This window comes from Pleurodeles waltl, chromosome 3_1 (assembly GCF_031143425.1).
Source record: "Pleurodeles waltl isolate 20211129_DDA chromosome 3_1, aPleWal1.hap1.20221129, whole genome shotgun sequence".
NCBI lineage: Eukaryota > Metazoa > Chordata > Amphibia > Caudata > Salamandridae > Pleurodeles > Pleurodeles waltl.
Window position 1 is genome coordinate 164,035,006 of NC_090440.1, and position 19,876 is coordinate 164,054,881.

Sequence of the window (19,876 nt, forward strand, 5' to 3'; positions counted from 1 at the left end):
CTTGTTTTAAAGCCCCTGCTGTGTTGTACAGGTCCCAGCTATAAAGTGTCTTAATTTGTCTGTCAGCCCACTGAGAGGCAAGCACCAGCATGTTTAGTCTTGGAGGGGTGCAATTTTTATATCAGTGATGCACCATCCCTGACATCAACCTTCATAATTGCTGCTACTTCTTTACAAATGGAGGAACATACAACAAACTCCACTAGAAGTCACTAAGCACACCAGTGGGCCCCATCGCTGAGAGACTTTCCTTACTTATTCCATATGTGCCTATGGGATCACTGAATCTAATTGTATGTATGTGTATATGTATGTGCCCTTTCAGTAGCACGAACCAAGCCAAAAGGCAGTGGAGCGGTGGCTGGTTCATGGACTGTTCATGCATTGTGATGAGTGTTCTTTAAAAAGGTGTGTCAGTCCTAATGTATACAGGAATGGATGGATGGAAAAGGCCTGCAGCCTAGTTTTTTTTCTTTTTTTACACTTCTTAGTCTGCAGTTTGATGCTGTCCTTGATGCCGGTGTACCAAGAACCAGAGATGTTCAGCTTGACTGCATGATAAGCAGAGGTCCTGGTCGTGATGACTCTGTAAATAACGCAGCTGAGAATGAAGATGGTGTTGTTCCACAACAAGTGCTAACGGAGCTTCATCAGGATGGGTGTGATGTGATCATATCTACTCAGGCCCTGGATGAGATGTGCTGTGCCACGTGGGAAGCCCTTAGGGGGGGGCAGGTTGTCTGGAGTCCATGGAACAGGGTGTCCCCACCATCCAGGAAACAAGAGTACAAGTCCTTGAAGAGCAGTTCTTAAAACACTCTCTGGAAGAAACGGTTGCACTTTCTTTAGAAGAAAGAGCCAGACAATGCTGTCTGTTTCTTTCAGTGTGTTCCTTGAAGGTGAGGTTGGTGCCCAGGGTGAATCCATGTGACTTGGCATTTAGTAAAAGTTGGGGTTCAAATCTGTCAAGGTTGATCTAATTGTGCCAGGTTTGTACTGTTTCTTGTTCTTAGGAAATTAAAGGAATTCTGTCTTTGTTGGGTTGATCTTCAGTTAGGTGCTGGATATCCAGTTCTGGTTGATGTGTCGGCAGCCTTTGAGGTATTGGATGTCTAAAGCAGAGGAGAATTTCAAGGACAGTTGTATATCATCAGCGTATTGGTGACTCTTGATGCTGTTATCCAGGAGTAGAGCACAAAGCTGTGACATGTTACAGTATGGAACCCTGGGGAACTCCACAGCTGAAAGGGATCTTTTGAGACCTGCAGGTGCCCATGTGAAAACACTGGTGCCATTTGGAAAAATAAGAAAAGATCAAGTGAAGGGCATTGCTGGTGAATCCCATTCACAACTCCAGAGTGAGTATGAGGGTGGGATGATTGACAGCTTAGAAGTCCAGCAATATCAGGAGGCAGGGTTTATCTTCATCTGTGGACAGGAAGTCATTGTCTGTCATGTGTAAGGTGCAGGTTCAGTGCTTAAGTGGTCCTAAACCACCAGTCCTTTCTGATGCAATGTAGGTTACAAATCACAAACTGTGTCCAGGTTTACCAATCTCATATAGCTACAGTAACAGTTGTTTTGATGGAACTTGGAGGTAATGTGCTTGCCTAGCTACACCTTTTGTAGAGATGCAAAACCCTATTTTAAAAAAATAAATGTTTTCCCAATTCAAAATTATGTTGAGCATCATATGCAAAACTTCCAAAAGTACATGGGAATTGAACACATTTCCAGAAATCTATTGAGTGGCACAACATAGTTCTACTAAACTAAAACCTAGTTGTCATGGCGAAGCTACCATAATTTGTTTTCTCTACATAGTTGAGAGATTTAAAGGACAAAGGTAAGATATGAATGTCATTGATTTCCATAGGCAGGTTAAAACAGAGAGAAGGAAAAGGAACTTAAAGATCAGATGCTTTCATTATTTGATGTTAAAACATCCCATTTATACTCTAATTACAAACCAATGGAGTTGGTAGGAATTACATGGTCCATCAGTCAAGGAGGAAAGAGAAAGCCATTGAAAAATTGCATTTTGTTTATACTGCAGTTTGAGGAGTTATATTATTAGCAAGTGTCCAAAACATAAGTACCTTTACATCTAGTAACTTGAGAGCTCCTGGGGACTGGAGAGCACCTGATAAGCCATTAGATTAGAATTAGATATATAAGAAACCTCCTAAGAGGGAGAATGTTGATTAATTGTGGAACAGAAAACTTACATACATTGCATTAGCTGCTGTTCGTACCTTGTGTTTGCTTAGGAAATATCTACCCGAAGCAAATAATTCAATGATATGTTTAGGGTGACCTGTAGGCCAGTGCCTAATTTGCCAATACCATTACAACTGCTATGTGAATGGCATCATAAGGTCACTTTTTTAGAAAAGAATTGTAGCTTCTCGTTTTCTCTTATGTTGAGCCTTCCCAAGCTGTGATTTAATGGGGCACTAGTTCTTCAGGTCCTCTTGTTTTGCCTGTACTAGTTGTCCATTATTGACCAACAGCCTGAGTGTCAGAGCTATGCTGATATATCTGATTGTAAGAAAGAATGCAACTCACCACAATGTACATCTTATAACTGTTTAATAGATTTTTAATTAGAGGCAAAAACCCTCATGGAAAGAAATGTGCACTAACAGATATGGGAACTGGCATTCCAAAAATGTAAATGAACCTTTTAGCTCCCCAGCTGTGGCATCTATTTTGCCAGGATATAATATATTGAATCCAGTACAGTGAAATGTATCTTTCCACAGCTCTTCAAGACTCATTCATTGGCCCATTCTTGATTACAAAAAGTTGAGTGTTCTCAAAAATGTAATGGTCATATGTCCAAAATAACACAAGTTCAGGTCAAGAGTGAAGGTGACTATGTAATTGGAAACTCATCTCACAGGAAGAGTTCAACATTTGTTCTATTTTCCTATATATTCTGTACTATGCACATTTCTAAATTCCAGATGATTTTTTCATTGGACTGGACTCTGCGGGGATGGCGGGTCATCCAGGGTATTGGGTGTGTATAGTGGAGGATTGCTCTACCTGACCAGCGTGCAAATTATTGGACCTCTAACTTAAGACTAAACAACTAGCCCTTTGACCCACAAAAACAGCCATCTATTAATAAAGACAAGTATGCCCTTGGCGTTTATGTCAAGAGTTTTACAACGGGATAAAGACATGACATTTACCCAAACCTACGCAGGTAGCGCTGACCGTGTAGCAAAGGACCCTCTCGTTAATGGGCATGGTGGATCATTATGCATGAAACCCCACTGCTGGATAGTGTGATTCTGGATGAGGTGTCTGGACTGAGCACATTTAAAAACATGGGTAAACTCCCTAGAATATAGGATGTGTGAGAACTTCAGGGAATGAAATCCTTAAAGGTCCTCCAGAAGGGATATCATAATATTTTGGTTCTTGATATTTGTGTTACAACATAATTACAGCATGAGATCTAAAGCTCAGTCTTGTATGATACCCTGAAATCAGGACTTCACTGAAGTGCAGGGCAGAATTATATTAAACCCTTTGGCCTCCAGACCAGTACAAGGTGAAATAAGGTGACCCATACCTTTTACAGCCACGATAATGTGTTTGTTGGTCAGAGATATGAAGACTGCGAGTGGGTAGAGGAAGTTGAATAGGCATTGCTCAATTGTTGCGAGTGGTAGGCATCGTTGCTTAGTTCTGGGTCAGTGTCATCATCAGACTTTGACTTCGAGTAAGAGGGAGAAAGTCAGAAAATGGAAAACCAAGGAAGAAGAGAATGACTGGAAAACTAACAGAGGGGGGAAAGCAGGGATGAATAAAGAACCAGAGTAAGCTAAAAATGGGTGTAAGAAAAAGGCAGGCGATGGAATCAAGACTATGCAATCTTGGTATTCAGTGACCCCTGCATTTGGCAGAGCCAGCTGCAGGTTTCTAAGAAAGCCTTTGGGCCCTTGTACCTATTCTTTTCAAATTAAACACAGCATGCACATGTGATGTAACTAGCATAGATCATCCGTAGGGGGTGTGTACCGGGTCCCATGCAGCCTAATATGGCTGAATACCACACTGCCCCTAATCCTTTAAGGTCCCGGACATTGTGGATGCGTTCTTGCTCAACTAAGCTATCCATGGATAAGGCCACCTGGCTGGTTTCAACAGTGATTCTGTTCTACTTGGGGATAGAAAGACTTGAGACAGAGTAACACATGGCAGTGTGTCTGGAACCTGCTGGAGGGGTTGCTATAGGGTGAGTGGCCATCATTGTTAGGAGGGAGTTTGAGGAAGTCAATGACTTGGACATTCTCCTTCCTAGCAGCCATGTTAAGGTCAGGCAACGTATGAACAGCAGTGTTTAAAGGAATCAGTTTTCCTATTTCACTAATGGGAAGAATTTTATCGGCTAAAATGATTCTACTGCACACCACTGTACATTTTCCAGGTAAGTCCTATGTATATATCCATAAACTATTTTAAGCAAAATCTAATAATGCAAAACAGAGTAATAATAAAAAACAGGCTTGTGCATTGTTAACACTTAAGCAAACTTGCCCCGTCACACAAACCCTTTTAACACTGTGTCCTATCTACTTTCTGCTCTTGTCATTGTAGTGGATTAAGAGTCATGTAAAACAGCACTACAACTATTGTAACTAGCTTTTTCCAGTGGTAGTCTGGAGCCACCACATTTTGAGCTCTACTGTTACGCAGCACTATCACAAAATGTGGTAAATTCATTGTGAGATGATGTCTTGGATCCTATTTCAGGAATGGCCAAAACGGCCTTGAAAGATGAAAAAAATGTTATCCATGCCACTGTCATTACCAAAAGAGACCAGTAATTATGGAATCAAAAGAGACCAGTAATTATGGAATCAAAAATACGGAGTACCATATTTGACTAGGTGGGCGAGGTAGGGGTATAAGTTGTATATATGGTGGAATTACAAAAAACGAAATAATCATTGCCTACCGAGAGACAGAGGTATTCGACAGCCAGGCCTAGACTTGAAATGGAAGGACAGCTGTATGAAGGAGATATAGTTATAACTTTCTGATTCCAGAAATAGTTTGTGGCATTGGGTTGGTTTTTGACTGTTGGTGGCCTGGCAACGAGAGCTCAAAGGCTTGGAGGTCTTTTCCCAAGAATTTAGGGTAAATTTGGCTATTCAGCTTAACTACCTCATACTTGGAAATCAGACCAAAAGACTGACCTGTCAATTTGTTAAAGTAAAGGCAAAGTTGTAGGAAGATCTAGGAATGCAGATCACACACTCAGGAATTGATAAGAGTGTGTGAACATAACATAAATCGCAGGCAACAACAGATTTAAATCGATTCAGTAAAATGTCTGATGAAAGCATATATAGTGCCTACTACAAGGCATAAAATGAATCCCGCTTGTTCTCCCAGTTGTTCTAGATGTGCTTGGTAAGAGAACATTTCTGGCACAGATGATGCAGTTGCAATGTTTTTTTTCTCGGGTTATACACTTAGCTGACTTCCTGAGTTGGAAGTAGGACAGATCATCAACTATGTGCCTTCTGGGAATCTTGCCAAATAAATTTTAAAAAACTCACCTTCCACTCAAGTTCCTCACATTGGGTTTAATACGCGATAAGGGTAGGACAGCCGAGACCTAAGAAGGTACTATGCACTCTCTCTTTACAATTTGGCTGAAACATCTGAAGAGGCCATTTAAAATTGGCTCCTTCATCATTGCAATGATCCAAATGTATCGTATAATGTCCAAACACATTGGCACAGGATTCAAACTTGATCCTTTCTGCCTCTGTCACCTATATGTGATCCTTGGGTTGATAATTATGGCACAGAGAGATCACAAGTTGTGATGGTGTAAAATAAAGCTCTACCTGTCTCAAAACCACTGGAAGACCTTACTTCCTCCCATATAACATTGTTTATGAATGTATATTAAGGTCTTTAGAAGTATATATGTAGCAATAGGTTTATTAGTATATTCATAGCATCATAAAGCTTACATAGCATGTGCTATGATCAAGTGAACATATGGGTTTGCATCAAATGTACATTATTTCTTGTATTGAAGCGCAGCCCAATGATTGTAACTGTTAAACTGGAAGTAATCTGGAAGAATGCGGCACTGACATTCCTGGTAATTTGAGTCTTGCTTGATATCTCAGTGATGTTCAACACCATGGTTCATGGGATTTCCCTTAACATCCCTGCGCAGTGCAACTCTCTCCGAGGTAATCTTCTCTCATAGCCAGTGGCAGCCTTCAGACAAAGTTGCACAATCTGTGTTTGTTGTTAAATGTTGCAGCTACCAGGATCAGTTCTCTGCACTTGGGGAGCGTGGCGGGGTCACGGTTGGGGGCCATGCACCCCAACCTGGAACAGGGACTCTTTGAATTGTTCTTAAGCTTTCGAAGTCAAACTACAGAAAACGGTTAAGTTCCTCTGGGAAGCATTATGTGGAACACAAAATATCCCAGCTGTCTACAACATGGAAACTGAGTCCTACAAAGGTTCAAATCTAGAAAGCAGAGAACTATCGAAATAAGTCTCACCACACCTTGACCCATCCCTTCAACATTTTGAACCGTATTTTGTTTACAATAATGCACAAAACCCTATGAAACCCAGTGGCAAGTGAATGCGGACAACCTTATTAATCTCACATAATCTTCCATAACCTGATACTCATGGGTGAATATATTTCAGTGGTTTATAAGAACAAGTAAAAGAACGTTGTGTTGTAGGCAATGCCCAACCTTCACTCTTCAGAACCTAAATAATTTTTCCTTGCAAATCAAGGGGCTTTGGAAGCCCGGATGAGCCTAACACAGGAAAACTGGGCCTTTCCCAGTAACCTTGTATCTATGTGGTAAAATAAACATGGAAGCACAAAATTATACTTAGGAAATACCACCATATGCACTACATTAACCCTTCCCGTCAGTGCCAGATGCGGGCGCTCCCTTTGCCTAAACAGCGCCTTTACCTCAGGAACAAAAAATCCAAATGTTACCAAATTGGTAATTCTGATCTCAAGGAATTAATCAATCGTTTTCTGGTATCTATGGACCAATGTCAATTCCACCATATGCTTTCCCGTTAGCGTGGTCCCCACATTGCTTGGGTAAATATTTCAATCGTCTGCATGAAATCTGTTCTAGTAAAAGCCGTTTAGGCACTGTTACCAGAGGTGTGCAAACACTACTAGATTATTTTAACCAGATACCACAATTTTCCGCCTCGCTGATCTTACATATATTTTTAGATTTTTTTGTATAACATGAAACTCTGCAATAACTTGTTCCATTTTTTACTGTGATTAATAAGTGAAAGAAAGCACCGATATTGAGCATGGCTTTTCCTGTTTTCTAGCCAGTAGATAAACGTCAAGCAATGGTGAGGAGGGAATCTGTGATAAATCTGGAAAATTTCAAAAAACTGTACGCCAGAAGACGGTGGAAGGTATGGCGCGTTCCTGAATACTTGTGTGACACAGTCCCCACAGTATCCTGGTCATGTGATAATAAAAAAACTACTATTTTTATTTCAGCTGACCATCAGCATCGTCGCATTGTGCAATCACCTCAGTCGCTCGTTGAGGAAAAAGACCTTTGGACCAAGTGGCGATCACCTAGTAAGTAATGCCCAATGCAAGTGATTTTGTAACAGTGTAATTGATTTGGGAGGCAAAGTACTGGCGGTCACACACACACAGATATGTGGTAACATAGTCTGCACAAAGGGTGGGCACTGTGACCTGCAATGCCACACAGAAAGGTGGCACTGGAGCTGCTAAAACCTTAACATATGTCCTGAGTTCTTGTTTTTTTGTGAAATTTATCTTGTGCTGGTTGGAAATCAAGTATTGATTCGTGATTATGATGATTGTGACAGAGCGTGAGGTCACAGGGATTCGTAAACGTGGGTATTGGCTGAACCTGCAGAGCCCGGGTTAATTTCACAGAATCATTTTAGGACAGTAGAGTTTTTGGCAGAGAAAATGGGGAATGTGAGGCATCGCTTAGGGAAATGTCGAGCTGAGCGAGAGGCTAATACACTGGGGATTTAAAGTAGGGATAATGGAGCGTTCGAAGAACAGAATAAGTGCAATAGAAACTACAGCAGCTAGAAAAGGTTGACCAACATTGGGCACGAATTCAATAAAGACATAATTTAATAGCAGTGTGAGCACTGTCATCGGGGCTGGACTGGCCATTCGTGCGCTATGGCATTTCTCCAGTGGGCTGCATGGTAGGGGGACTGTTTCACAGCACGGTGGGCTTCAGTGACCCAGCTATGCCCCAAGAGTCCCTTTCTAGTAGAGGCCTCCTGCAGTGTGAGGCTGGTTTGGATACTTTCCCCAGGGCTGACTGTCATGATCACTGTTGCAACACTCTAGTTTCTTTTAATTTGTGCAAAGGGTGTCAGACAACGGAGGAACGTGCCCGGTGCCCTACAAAGCCACATGCTTCCCTCAAGGACCGCCATCTCTGTCTGGCTTGCAGCAATGAAGCTAACAAGTTGCAGGCCGCTCCCCTCCTGAGGAGTGCAGAGCGGTTGAGTCATCTGCTGAGCATCTCTTAGTAAGTTCTAGCTTCCAGGTCCAGTCAGGGTGTCGTGTACAGAAATGTCATCCGACATAAGCTCCTAAATGATGTTTAGAAAAATCTCATCCCATTAGGTGTACATTTTCTATCATTAACTCCAATGGGATGGGAACAGTATTTAGGATATAATATTCTGACAATATCATGGTACCACATTCTATTTCCTGGCCACGCCACTGCAGAAATAGAGACCATTCCATTGACAATCCTTTCTTCCCACAAACTAAGAACCCCACTCAGGACCAACAGCAGTCATTCAGAGGAGGACAGGCTGGGCCTTGAATCTAGCTCCACCACTGGTACCTCCTACAGTACCTTTTTAATTTGTTTTTAAATTCTGCATTGTTTTATTAAATGCAAACGGGACCATTGTGATCTGCAAAGGGTTGTGTAACAGCATCATAAAAATTAGGAGGTTAAGGGAGCAACAAGGATGGCTTATACCTTGAAGGCACACTTTGGTTTCATCTGTGTTACGGCCCAAGCAGAGTGAAGTGCTTAATTTGAGCCGGTGGTTGACGATGTGGCCCACCAGCACTCATTTTTGGGGGCTGCCTTTAATCATTCCACATTGATTTTGACTGCGAGCAAGAGAAAGTAAAACACACAAACGGGAAAGAAGGTGAAAGACAAAGACAGAAAAAGACAGAAAAAAAGGCAGCTTTGGTAATCAGTGCGCCGATTTTTACTAGCACCGACGGATCAAATGTTTGACCACCGATACCTATTCTTTTACAAATTAAGCACCTGGAGAGTGGCCGCCCAACCCATGTTGCTATAATCTCTTGTAACTAGATTTGAAGCAGGTTTGGATTTAGACATCCTTTGGGGAGACGGGCAGAAATAGCGACTACCAAGGTTATCCCAAAGAGCATCTCATACTGTAATCAAGGCATCACTAACCAGGGAACTCAGAATCCAGCATGGAAGGAAGTTTACTCTTAAGGAGGTCTGTCCTGCATCGTGCCCCAAAGAAAATCAAGTTATGGAAGTAAAGCTGTGTGTAGACTGCAGCAGATACCCCTGATACCACTGCCAATACTATGGCTCTGTGAAATGCTATTGGGGAGGAATCCAGCATGTTTCGCCTTATTTTTCTGTAGCATCAAACTGCTGAAATAGAGATTTGGAATTGGATGTGAGGGATTGTATTGAATAGGCTGTATGAGTACTGGCCCGGAGGACAAAGTGCATTGTAGTATAGAACATCTTCAGGGTTACATTGTTCTTCTCGTCTATGTGGATCTTCAATGCCTCCCCTTCCATAGACATAGACAACAGGACACCTGTGAGGTGACTTGAACCATATATCTGGCTACTTCTCAAAAACTGATCAAGGGTTACAGGTCTGCCATGAATGAAGGTAATGAAATTCTATTGGTGGCTCTCAATTCCCTCAGAGTCAAGTTCAGGATGAGTTGATGAAGTAGGCGCCCCAATTGTTTCTTTTCTTAGAACTAGCACACCATGGCTGAGCCCTGAGCATTTTGGCCGGGACAGAACAGAGAACATCCTTGTTAATATATTTCCACGTTACCGCAGAGGAACGATTCTGCACCATCATCTTAAACTCCCTTCTCACGTGATGAGTCCCAGGATTATTCTTGCAAGCTGGGTTAGTGGAAAGGGTCTCTGCAATCCGCACCTTGACCATTGCTTTTAAACTACTAGGCTTTCCATGCCTCCTGCTTCGATACCCCATGTGAGGTGGAGAGGGGTCATTACCGGATGAAAGAAACGTATTCTACAAATGTGTTTTTTAGTCCGTATGTTTCCCCACAAACTGCCCTTTGTTGCAGATATTTTCTCAGCACCGCTATATTGTGCTAATTCTTACAGGTACTCAAACACTCACAGGTTCAGAGAGCCAGAAGCAGCCTTGCAAAATCGCAGGTGATTGATGTGCATGGGTTGTTTACCTTTACTCCCCTTTACCAGACTTAGGGCCTGATTACGAGTTTTGTGGTCGGAAACCCTACCGCCAGATCAGTGATGAAGAGACCGTCGCGGACCTGGCAGTCTCCCCACCTGCCCTATTACGAGTTTTCCATCGGTTTGCCCATGGGAACATGCAGCAGCATTGTACTCGGCTCCACATGGAGCCGAGTACAATGCCGTCGCACAGGGGGACTGACCAGCACCCTCGGAATGCACGCTGTCTGCTCAGCAGACAGTGCGCATTCCGAAGGTGCTGAGGAGGGGGGCCCCAAGCACTTGTTCTGCTCCTGCCCTTTCATGGCGGTTAAACCACCATGAAAATGCTGGTGGAGAACATGGTTGTAATCAGCAAGGCAGCACTGACGTCAGCCCGTTGGGATCAGGGATCCTGGCAGAGACTGAGGTCCGCTGGCGGTCCAACCACCAGGTTTGTAATGTGGCGATCTGACCGCCACCAAGAGGCGGTCTTGAGACCACCAGACTTGCAATCAGGCCCTAACTCACTTTATACCCCCGTATCACAACTATCCTCTAGAAGGCATCAAAATGTAGTCAAACGGGTCATAGCCCAGCAGAGACCTCCTCAGATTCCCATCTCCTGATGGCGATTGAATGACAAGGGAAGAGTCTAGGATTCCTGTCCTGTTTTCAGAGCCGCCTTGTTAGATAGCCGGGACAAGAATAATGAAGAGAAGCATAATCCTGTCTCTAAAGTGTAATCTCACCTCAGCAATAAGAAATAAGTAAAAGGGATGTGAAGGAAATTAGGCAATGGGTGGCAACGTGCAAACAATCTCATTGTATATAGAGCTGATAACATTGCTTAAAACGCACAATTGCTCTTTGAGCTAGTAGCGTTAATAGTATTACCGTTTGGTGGTAACATTGTTCCTAGATAGTGGCTTTGTAGTGGTAAAGAGTGTTGGCAAAGCCAATAGGTCTGGATTGTATTTTATATCCAGACTAAAATAATTATTTAAAGCCTACTACAGTAAAAAAAGAAACAGAAAAACGAATTGCTTTCTGTATGAATTTATGAAAAAAGGAATTTAAGGTGTGATGATTCAGTGTACTTTTGAAACGTAAAACAGTCGCCTGGGCAATCCAATGCAAGAACTCAATAGGAGGTATTTTGATGCACTAAACAGCATGAGGTGAGAATGAAATATTCCTCGAAGCGAAGCTAAAGCTCGAACTATTTATATTTGAAAGAATTGGTAACACTACGTCTCGCAGACAGGTGCGCTATCCAGGCAGACCTAAACATGTGGAATTCGGACTTGGCTTTGCCTTCACTGGAGCTTACCTTCCAGGTGGCATGAAAGTGCAAGCAAGGCTGAATGAGTCAACATTGACTCCTACACAATTGCTTTGGCAGCTCTAAAGCTGCAGCTCCAGGGCACATCCACGTGGGAAACCTCGTTGTATGAAAAGAAAAGGGTTCACCTAAAATCTCCATTCAGATGTCTTCACTTGACATCAAGGTCCTGTTTAGTAAGCAAAGGTCTGCAAGACATAGGTAGAGCACTGCGGCTTCCAGTGGCACAACCACAGCGCGCCAGCTGTGAAAGCTTCTTTCAAAAGTGTCCCTTAACTTAGCAGAATTGATATGCCCCATTCCTGGACGAATGCAAACTTTGTGTAACTTACCAGCAGATAATGCAATTAATGCTCCACTGCCTCATATGTATTAATTCCATTTTGGATCTTTTTTGCTGCTTCCGTAATAAGTAATGAACAAACAGGTTTCGCTTTGAATGACATGTAACAGAGGCCTACATTAAGTCGAATTTCCCTGCAGCTGAATTCTTACCATAAGTCCAATGGTTACATAAAAAAACTCCCTCTCCATAGGGGAGGTGGTAAAGAAAAGGGAATATGGTGGTGCTGTTTTCTTGCTGTGTATTATTCCCCTCAGGGATGGGGTCTCTAATGACAGATGCAGTCCCAACATAATCCTCCCACATGCCAGCAGGACTGTGGGAGACCCAAAGGGTTCCCCACCGTCCCCAACGTGTTGGGTTTGACAGATTCGGATATGTAATTTGAAAATTGATATTGGTTGCCAATGTTATGGAGGCTGAGGAATTCTTTGCATGAGGAGGTCGCCATGCAGTTAAAACGTCTTTGGCTGGCTAAATGCAGGGATCACATTAAAGGCATCCTATACTGTTGCTCATCAGCAGACCTACAGTAAGGTGTAATTATCACACATACCTGATCTAGGCCAGATGTTTTTATATCACAGCAAAACATGCAGCAAAATATGTTTTCATATATTTTTGCTGTATATGTAATGGGGAATATGACAAAGGCATTTTATCCCACTTCAGAAGAAAATGTTTCACAACCAAACGTTTGGGCAACTTTTAAGGTGAAATTAGATAGTTCTCTCCCGTTCTCAGGAATATAGCATTGTGCAGAACATCTACTTCCCTTTAAATTCCAATGTGTACCATGGGGTTTACTGTGGAAATTGTAAATTAAAAAATAGAATGTAATTGATCTGTCACTTTTGCTCAAAGACAAATATATACATAATCGTAAAAAATAGAACTCTATTGTATACCAATGAAATAAGTCAGTGTTTTGTGGCCATAATTTACACTTCGGTCTCTTTTCTGGTCTCTCGTTTTCTGTGTGTGTTTCACTGGTTTGTATTTCTAGTTTCAGCGAAACTGTGAAAGTGACGCGGAGGAAGAGCTCGCGAGAAGAGCACCAGGTCAGGAGAGAAGGAGAAGCAGCGTATCCTAACAGCATATTCCTCTCCCGCAATGGTGGCACGTGTTAGCGTCTTGAACGCTCTAGACTGTAGACAGAGCTGTACTTCCCACTGTCAAGGTGCAGTCATTAGCTCTGCTCATAAAAAGCTGCTCTCATACAAAACGTCAAACTCTCAGGATAAAATTGATGATATTGCTAAGAAATCTATTATTACAACATGAAGCATGAGGGGCTCTTTGGACGTCCATTTTGCTGGATGTTATTGCAAGCCATTTTGAAGGCGGTTGGACAAGCTAGATGTACTAGTTAGTGTTTTTATGCCTGGTTGCAACATGTACTGCATAAATGTACTATGAATGTGGTTATTAAAGGTGCTTCATTGCCATAGTGATCAAATTCATATCCGGGAGAAATTAGAAACTGATCTATGATCTAAAAATAAGAACAAAAATATTTGGAGATTATTGCACAGGCCACCCCAAACCTTTTCTCAGTGCATCATCGGGGGACACATCAATGGCGGTGATGGCTTAACACAAGTGAAAAGTCGTCACTGTGTTATGAGCCTTTCACTACTAGTTACATCGGTTCCAATCCAGACCAGGGATCGAAATGTTCAGAGAATTATTGCAATTGTTTGGCGGGCCTTTGTTGTGCTTTAGAATTCTCATGATCACCAACACTTCGTATCACTTTTTTAGGTACCTCTGGAAATTTAATTTGTTTGTATTCAATTGAGAAGCTAAGAAATATTGGGTGCCGTAGAGCTCAAAAAATCTCCTTTGTCTTAAAGCAGTGAATGTAGAGTAACTTGCCTTTGTCACCTTAATGTGCAAAGACCAAGAACTCATTAGGAGATCTATCAGTAGTAAGCCTACGCTTTTTGTAGCATTAAACCTGAGACAAAACCTCCACACAAATATTTACAACTTTCACATGGGCTGTAGCTTCCTAAAAGAGTCTCAGTCAACTAAACAGTCTTATAGCTTTATTAGAAATAACGATGTTAAAAATGTTTAATGCCTTGTCGAGGGCATGGTTGCTGGCACATAACTGACTGATGTGGGAAGTTTACTGACAATAAATGCAAGGTTGATAGTTATTTACACAAAATGTGAAACAATACGAGTTGACACTTCATTTTTTACAAAAGAAGATATATCATCATTCAAGTAAAAGAAAAAAGATACAGATGGAATTTTCTGAAGGATAATGTCTTAAGAGAAGAGGCCTGCTTATAAAACATCCAATCATATCACCAACAGCCACGCAAACAACTGCTGTTGACCAGAAAACAGTTTTGTCAGTGGATATATATGCTATCACACCATCAGTGGAGTGCCAGTTGTCATCCCTTATCACCCTGAGGTGCCTCATGGGGGGAAAAATAAGTTACTGTCTTCCTACTTGCAGCTTCAAAAATAAGCTGCCATAAAATATCTTAGGTATTTAGTTAGTCATGCACACCCTCTGCATGATTGTGCTCCTTAAATAAAATGTGTTGATCTGTTTCAGATGTTAATATACTAGAAACTCAACCCTTTGAAGTTGTACTAAGGCACATAACATATGAAGGAGATGGCTCACACACCTGGGCATCACAAACCTCTGGTGTGACATGTGGAGTTGGTGAGTAGGGGGGTGTTAGAGTGACCAGAGGCAAGCGGTGGGTGCACACTAGAGGATGTGTGAGCCAGGCACTTTAAGAGGGTGGTAAAGTGGAAGGGAAAAGTGCTGGACTGGAATTAGAGGAAAGAGTAAAATGGATGTAGAGGAAAGACCAGAGCAGAGTTTAGTGAAAAGGAGAGGGACAACTAGAGCAAGGAGTGGAACTGGAGTAGACAATAGCAGCACAGGAGCTAGAGCAGGAGGTTGGTCTCACTAGAGGGGAACATGAGTTTGGTACTAGAGAAAGAAGTGGAATTGGACCAGGGAAGGACTAGAGGAGAGAGCGGGTTAAGCAGTAAAAGGAGTGTCGTGGGGAACAGAGGTTCGGAGGTGCTTGAGTCCTGCAGCGGCCCAGCGATCAGAGCCACCGGTGGTTGTGGACTAGAGAGGGGAGCAGTGTGAGGGATGAAGTGCTGGGGCTGTGACTGAGTAGGTGACAGAGTAAGGGGGAGGGGTGCTACATGCATTACCTTTACACTTATTTAAAGTCATATGGAGGCTAATTGCTGGAGATCCCCTAGAGACAAGCTAACCTCGGCACTGAGTACGATTTAAAAGAAGATATTTCTTCTTTTACAATTGCTCCTAGAGATAGACATTAAAGCAATACTGCTGTTCTTACCTGTAGTTAATGCACTCTGTTGTAACAGGGGTTTCATATTTGAAGTCATAGTTGTGTGTTAGTGTGGGACATAAATGGAAGCAGAGGTGGTTTGACACCCAGGAAAGTAAGTTCAGATGGAAAAGCAAATCAAGGGACATCATTGGAAATGAACAACAGGACAAAGGGCAAAATGTCAGTGGCAAGGCTTTCATCCTTAGTCCTAACATTTCTGGACATATTATTGTGCCCACATTTGTTTTTCAGAGCAAGTATGTTTGAAGTATCAGGACATTAAATGCTTGATGGGTTACTCCCTAACTTTCAAGACATTAATGATAGAGTTTTAGTATAAATTGAATACATCAAGTCCTACTCACAATGGAGTGGTTGTGTTAAAAGGAGAAAGGCGTTGGAAAAAATATTTTGAGGTGGAATAAAAAATAAGTTAAAAGTTAGAATAAGAGACTTTCAAATGTTCTAATCATACATCTGTATTCTCTATGCAGTGCACCAGACTGCTCACGCAAAGGGTTAGGCAAACTTTCAGAAATACGTTTTTTTTTTAGTGTGTTGCGATCCGTTGACTGATTGGGCAATAGCTCACTGTTTAGTCAAGAGAAGTAGATTGATTTCATTGAGGACATCGTGCCATCCTTTGCTCATTTTTGGTAGCCATACCTGTGGGACAAGGCATATTGTAGAAAAAGTGTATGCATATACCCAACTTATGAAATTAGCATTAAAACAACACCGTAAGCAATAAAAAAGCGTCACGGTCCACAAGGTCTAAGTGAAAAGATTAAAATTGTATTAGGAAATTAAGGCAAAAAACATGCAGGTTTTGCAAGGGGGTCAAAGTTTATAGTGACTCGAAAATATTGCCAATAAGTATTCAATTAATGGGAAATCAAAATAAAAAATATTTATGTCAAAAAGTATTAAGGGTCAAGAGAAAAAATAAAATAGTCAAAATTATAATGAATGCTAAAATGTAACAAAGTCAGTAATAGCCAAATAACAAAGATATACCAAATAAATAATGTCAATTATGTCTCCTCAACAGTCACTACAAACGTATGGAGGAATAAAATTATTGGCATTAATGAAAATTAATGATAAAGCTGTCACATTACAGGTAAATTGAAACACAGCATCCATAATGAAAGTTACTAGTAAATGGGGTTACCTGAAAATATTTAAATGGAAATCAATAATTGGAAAAATGAATATAAACTAAAATGATGATTACCATGAAGATGACTGGCACCCAAGCATCCCACCTGACTTTCTAGCACCCTGTTGTCAGATCTAAGGAGGGCATTTGCCCTTCTGAAGTATTTAACTTTTAGTGAAGCCAGAAATCTTGACTGGTACCAGCCCCAAGTTCTCAGTCAACCAAAACGCCACAGATGAAAAAAACTTTGACCGGCCCAAGCCTAAAATTCAAAGCTGAAATTAAGAACCCAGAGGTCAGATTCGGTTTGTGAGAGTGGCCACCCACCGACGAACATCTTGCATAAACAGTAGCAAGGTATTCCAACTCAAACTTCAACTGCAGTTCACATTGTGATTGGCGGCTTCCTTGTTTGGTACCTGCAAGTTGAAAAATTATGTTATATTACATCTATATATTATCTAGGGGTCTTTACTGATTAATATAAGGCGTAAATAGGTGTATTCCACAGGATTAGTATGCAGATACTAATTGGAATCAAAATGTTTTCTTCTCTGCCTGATTGTAGTTAAGCTTGATTTCCTTTCCACTGATATACTATGAGGGAAATACATATTGTCTTTGTGTCTCCATAGAAGCTCAGTGTTGACGGAAGGATTTATTTTAAACAGGCGTGCTGCCTTGGGGACGTTAACACTGAGTAGTATACACAACTTTGTCATACACCATTGCTGATTTCAAAGCTTTTAACCAATTCCCCACATCTGCTTACGTGGCACAAATGTGTTCCGATCAGGTGGTGGCCACTGCACCACAACGGATCACTCTTCTTCATCCGCCTGAAAGTAAAAATACAAAGTTTATTTTGCATAGGTAATTAAATAGTTTAAATAAGCTGTAAAAGAAATTTCCATTACAAGTTTCGCCATGTTTGTGCCCCAATATATATTTGTGCATTTTTGAGAACACATTTTACTCCGTACGTCTGAAAGAAAGGCGTAAAATACTTCACCTTTAAACTGACATATGCAAATGCGAATAGTGACAGGCATGCGTCACTATTTTAAATACATTTATGATTTTTATTTACATTTCGAAGATTTCATGGTGGACTGAGTCCAGCCTTCCAGTATGTCCTGATGTTAAAAACTTAAACAAAACCTGAAAACTGTTTTTTTTAAAGTACATAGATAAAATACCATTAATTGTTCATCCGTCATATATCGGCAGCAGTGATAACAACGTGTTTAGCCATTAAATACTTTTATATGGTACATTCCTTTTATTTCAGTTATTGGATGTGTTGTTTGGGAGTTGTACTCTCCCATGTGTGTGTATACTGTAGTTTATGCAATGTCAATCTTAACAGTGCTGTACATTTTTATATGTATTTTACTATTTCTTCTGTAAACATTGTATAATTTAATATTACATTAAGCAGTTTTGCACCAGTGTTAACTACTTATCTCAATTATTATGACTTTTACAAAGTGCCTTCACTTCATACTGAGATGTAACTGTGTTTGTACTTAACGAAATATTACTTGAAGTCATAATTCACGTAGTTACAGGGTTTGTCAATATGTTTACCAGAGTGGCCCAGGTCCTGGCAAATATGACTTGGAATAGAGAGTGTGTATTTGTTAGAGGGCATGAGACATTCAGAGGTCTTCACATTAATTAGAATTTTAAATGAGCAGGGACCATTACTGGCTAGCAACCCACAGATGCGCTGGTGTTATGAAACTAAAATTAATAAAATGAACAACTATTGTAATGAAGCCCTTACACTGGCGTCAAGCCACACTGGATTTAGAGGTAAATACTCAGTTTACTACAATGCAACTGGCTAAGAAGGCTTCTAGCTGGGTGGCTAGCGTTGAGGTCTGTAAACTGAGTGCTATATGTATATTCCCCTTCCCTGCAAACTGGCCTCACAGAGACCCTGATGAAGTAACTATGCATATGGTCAATATTTTGTTGCTTATTTTTCATTAATTGTGATATATTGTTTGCGTTCCCAGGAAAGGAATAAACTCTATGAACAATCTGTTTTTTATTGGTATTGGAATTATTTCATTATGGTCAGTGTGCATGAGTGCTGACTATCATGTCAGTTTTGGGATACAACAAGATGTGAGCATTGCATCAACTCAGTTAAGGGTCCGGTGCTTATTTGAGAATTAGCTCAAAGCTGCAAGCTACTCTGAAGGTGTCTGCGAGCTAATAGTAGCTTGCAATCTACTGGTTGGAGATACCTGATCTAATACAAATTTTGGACCCATGCTATAGTCAGACAGGGCAAGGGAAAGTTACTACACACTAGGCAACATTGCCTAGACAAAACAAGTTAAGGTAATGAGCACTGTAAATAATAGTGGTTAGTAGTATATACTTTAATGGCACTCAGTTTACCAATCTTGGAAGAATTCAAGGCTAAATCAGTTGTGTGAAAGTACCTCAAAGTATACAGGCACCCCTTTCTGTAGCACTCTGTTTCATCACCATCCAACGGGTCTCTGCTAAGGTGGACAGATGCAGGAGCAGCAATTGCTTATCAACTGAAGCGCACCAAGCTAATTCCAAGGATCACGATGTTCTGGACGAGTCTTGTGGAGGGGAAGTTGACATTGCATACTAACATTTTCCAGCTGTCCTGTCCCATTTTCATGGCCATGTATCTTTGTGAATGAAGCCCACCCTTGTCTTGGGCCTATCTTATATCAGGTCTTTGAGTAGATGACAAGAGCACCACCATCATGTGACAGGAGCATCAATTTAGCTCTGGCAGACCCCCTCAAGTGTCCGTGCCAATCTTTGGATTTTTCTCAACCTTCTCGGTGTGAGATGTGTGCAGATCTAGCATTTTGATCAGCTTTATCGGCAGGAATCATGAGTAAGGCATTGTTCCCTGCTCCCCTGACCAGCGCAGCAAAGAGAGGCTTATATTCATTTGACAACGTCTTGAGCTTTCTCTTTTAGTTGGTAATTTAGGGCATGCCGGTGGAGAGCTGTAGGCCTTACTTATGTGCAGCTGACTTGTGATCAAAGTATTTTGTTTTTCTTTACACATTTGGCAAAATATGTTTTGAAGGAGGAATCCGTTTCTCCCTCTTAGAAGATGTCACCACGTCTGCGATTCGATTTTTGTTCTCTTAC

The 19,876-nt window shown here is 41.3% G+C and overlaps 1 protein-coding gene across 1 annotated transcript in view; it reads left to right on the forward strand.

Moving 5' to 3' along the window:
* Positions 1-18,767, forward strand: part of DAPK2 (death associated protein kinase 2) — a 372,045-nt gene extending 353,278 nt beyond the window's left edge. The window contains exons 10-12 of the mRNA XM_069222058.1: positions 7,375-7,464; positions 7,553-7,636; positions 13,215-18,767. Of these exons, the coding sequence (XP_069078159.1) occupies positions 7,375-7,464; positions 7,553-7,636; positions 13,215-13,301 (261 nt within the window). The 3' untranslated portion in view covers positions 13,302-18,767. The remainder of the gene's footprint in view (positions 1-7,374; positions 7,465-7,552; positions 7,637-13,214) is intronic.
* The last annotated feature ends 1,109 nt before the right edge of the window (positions 18,768-19,876 follow it).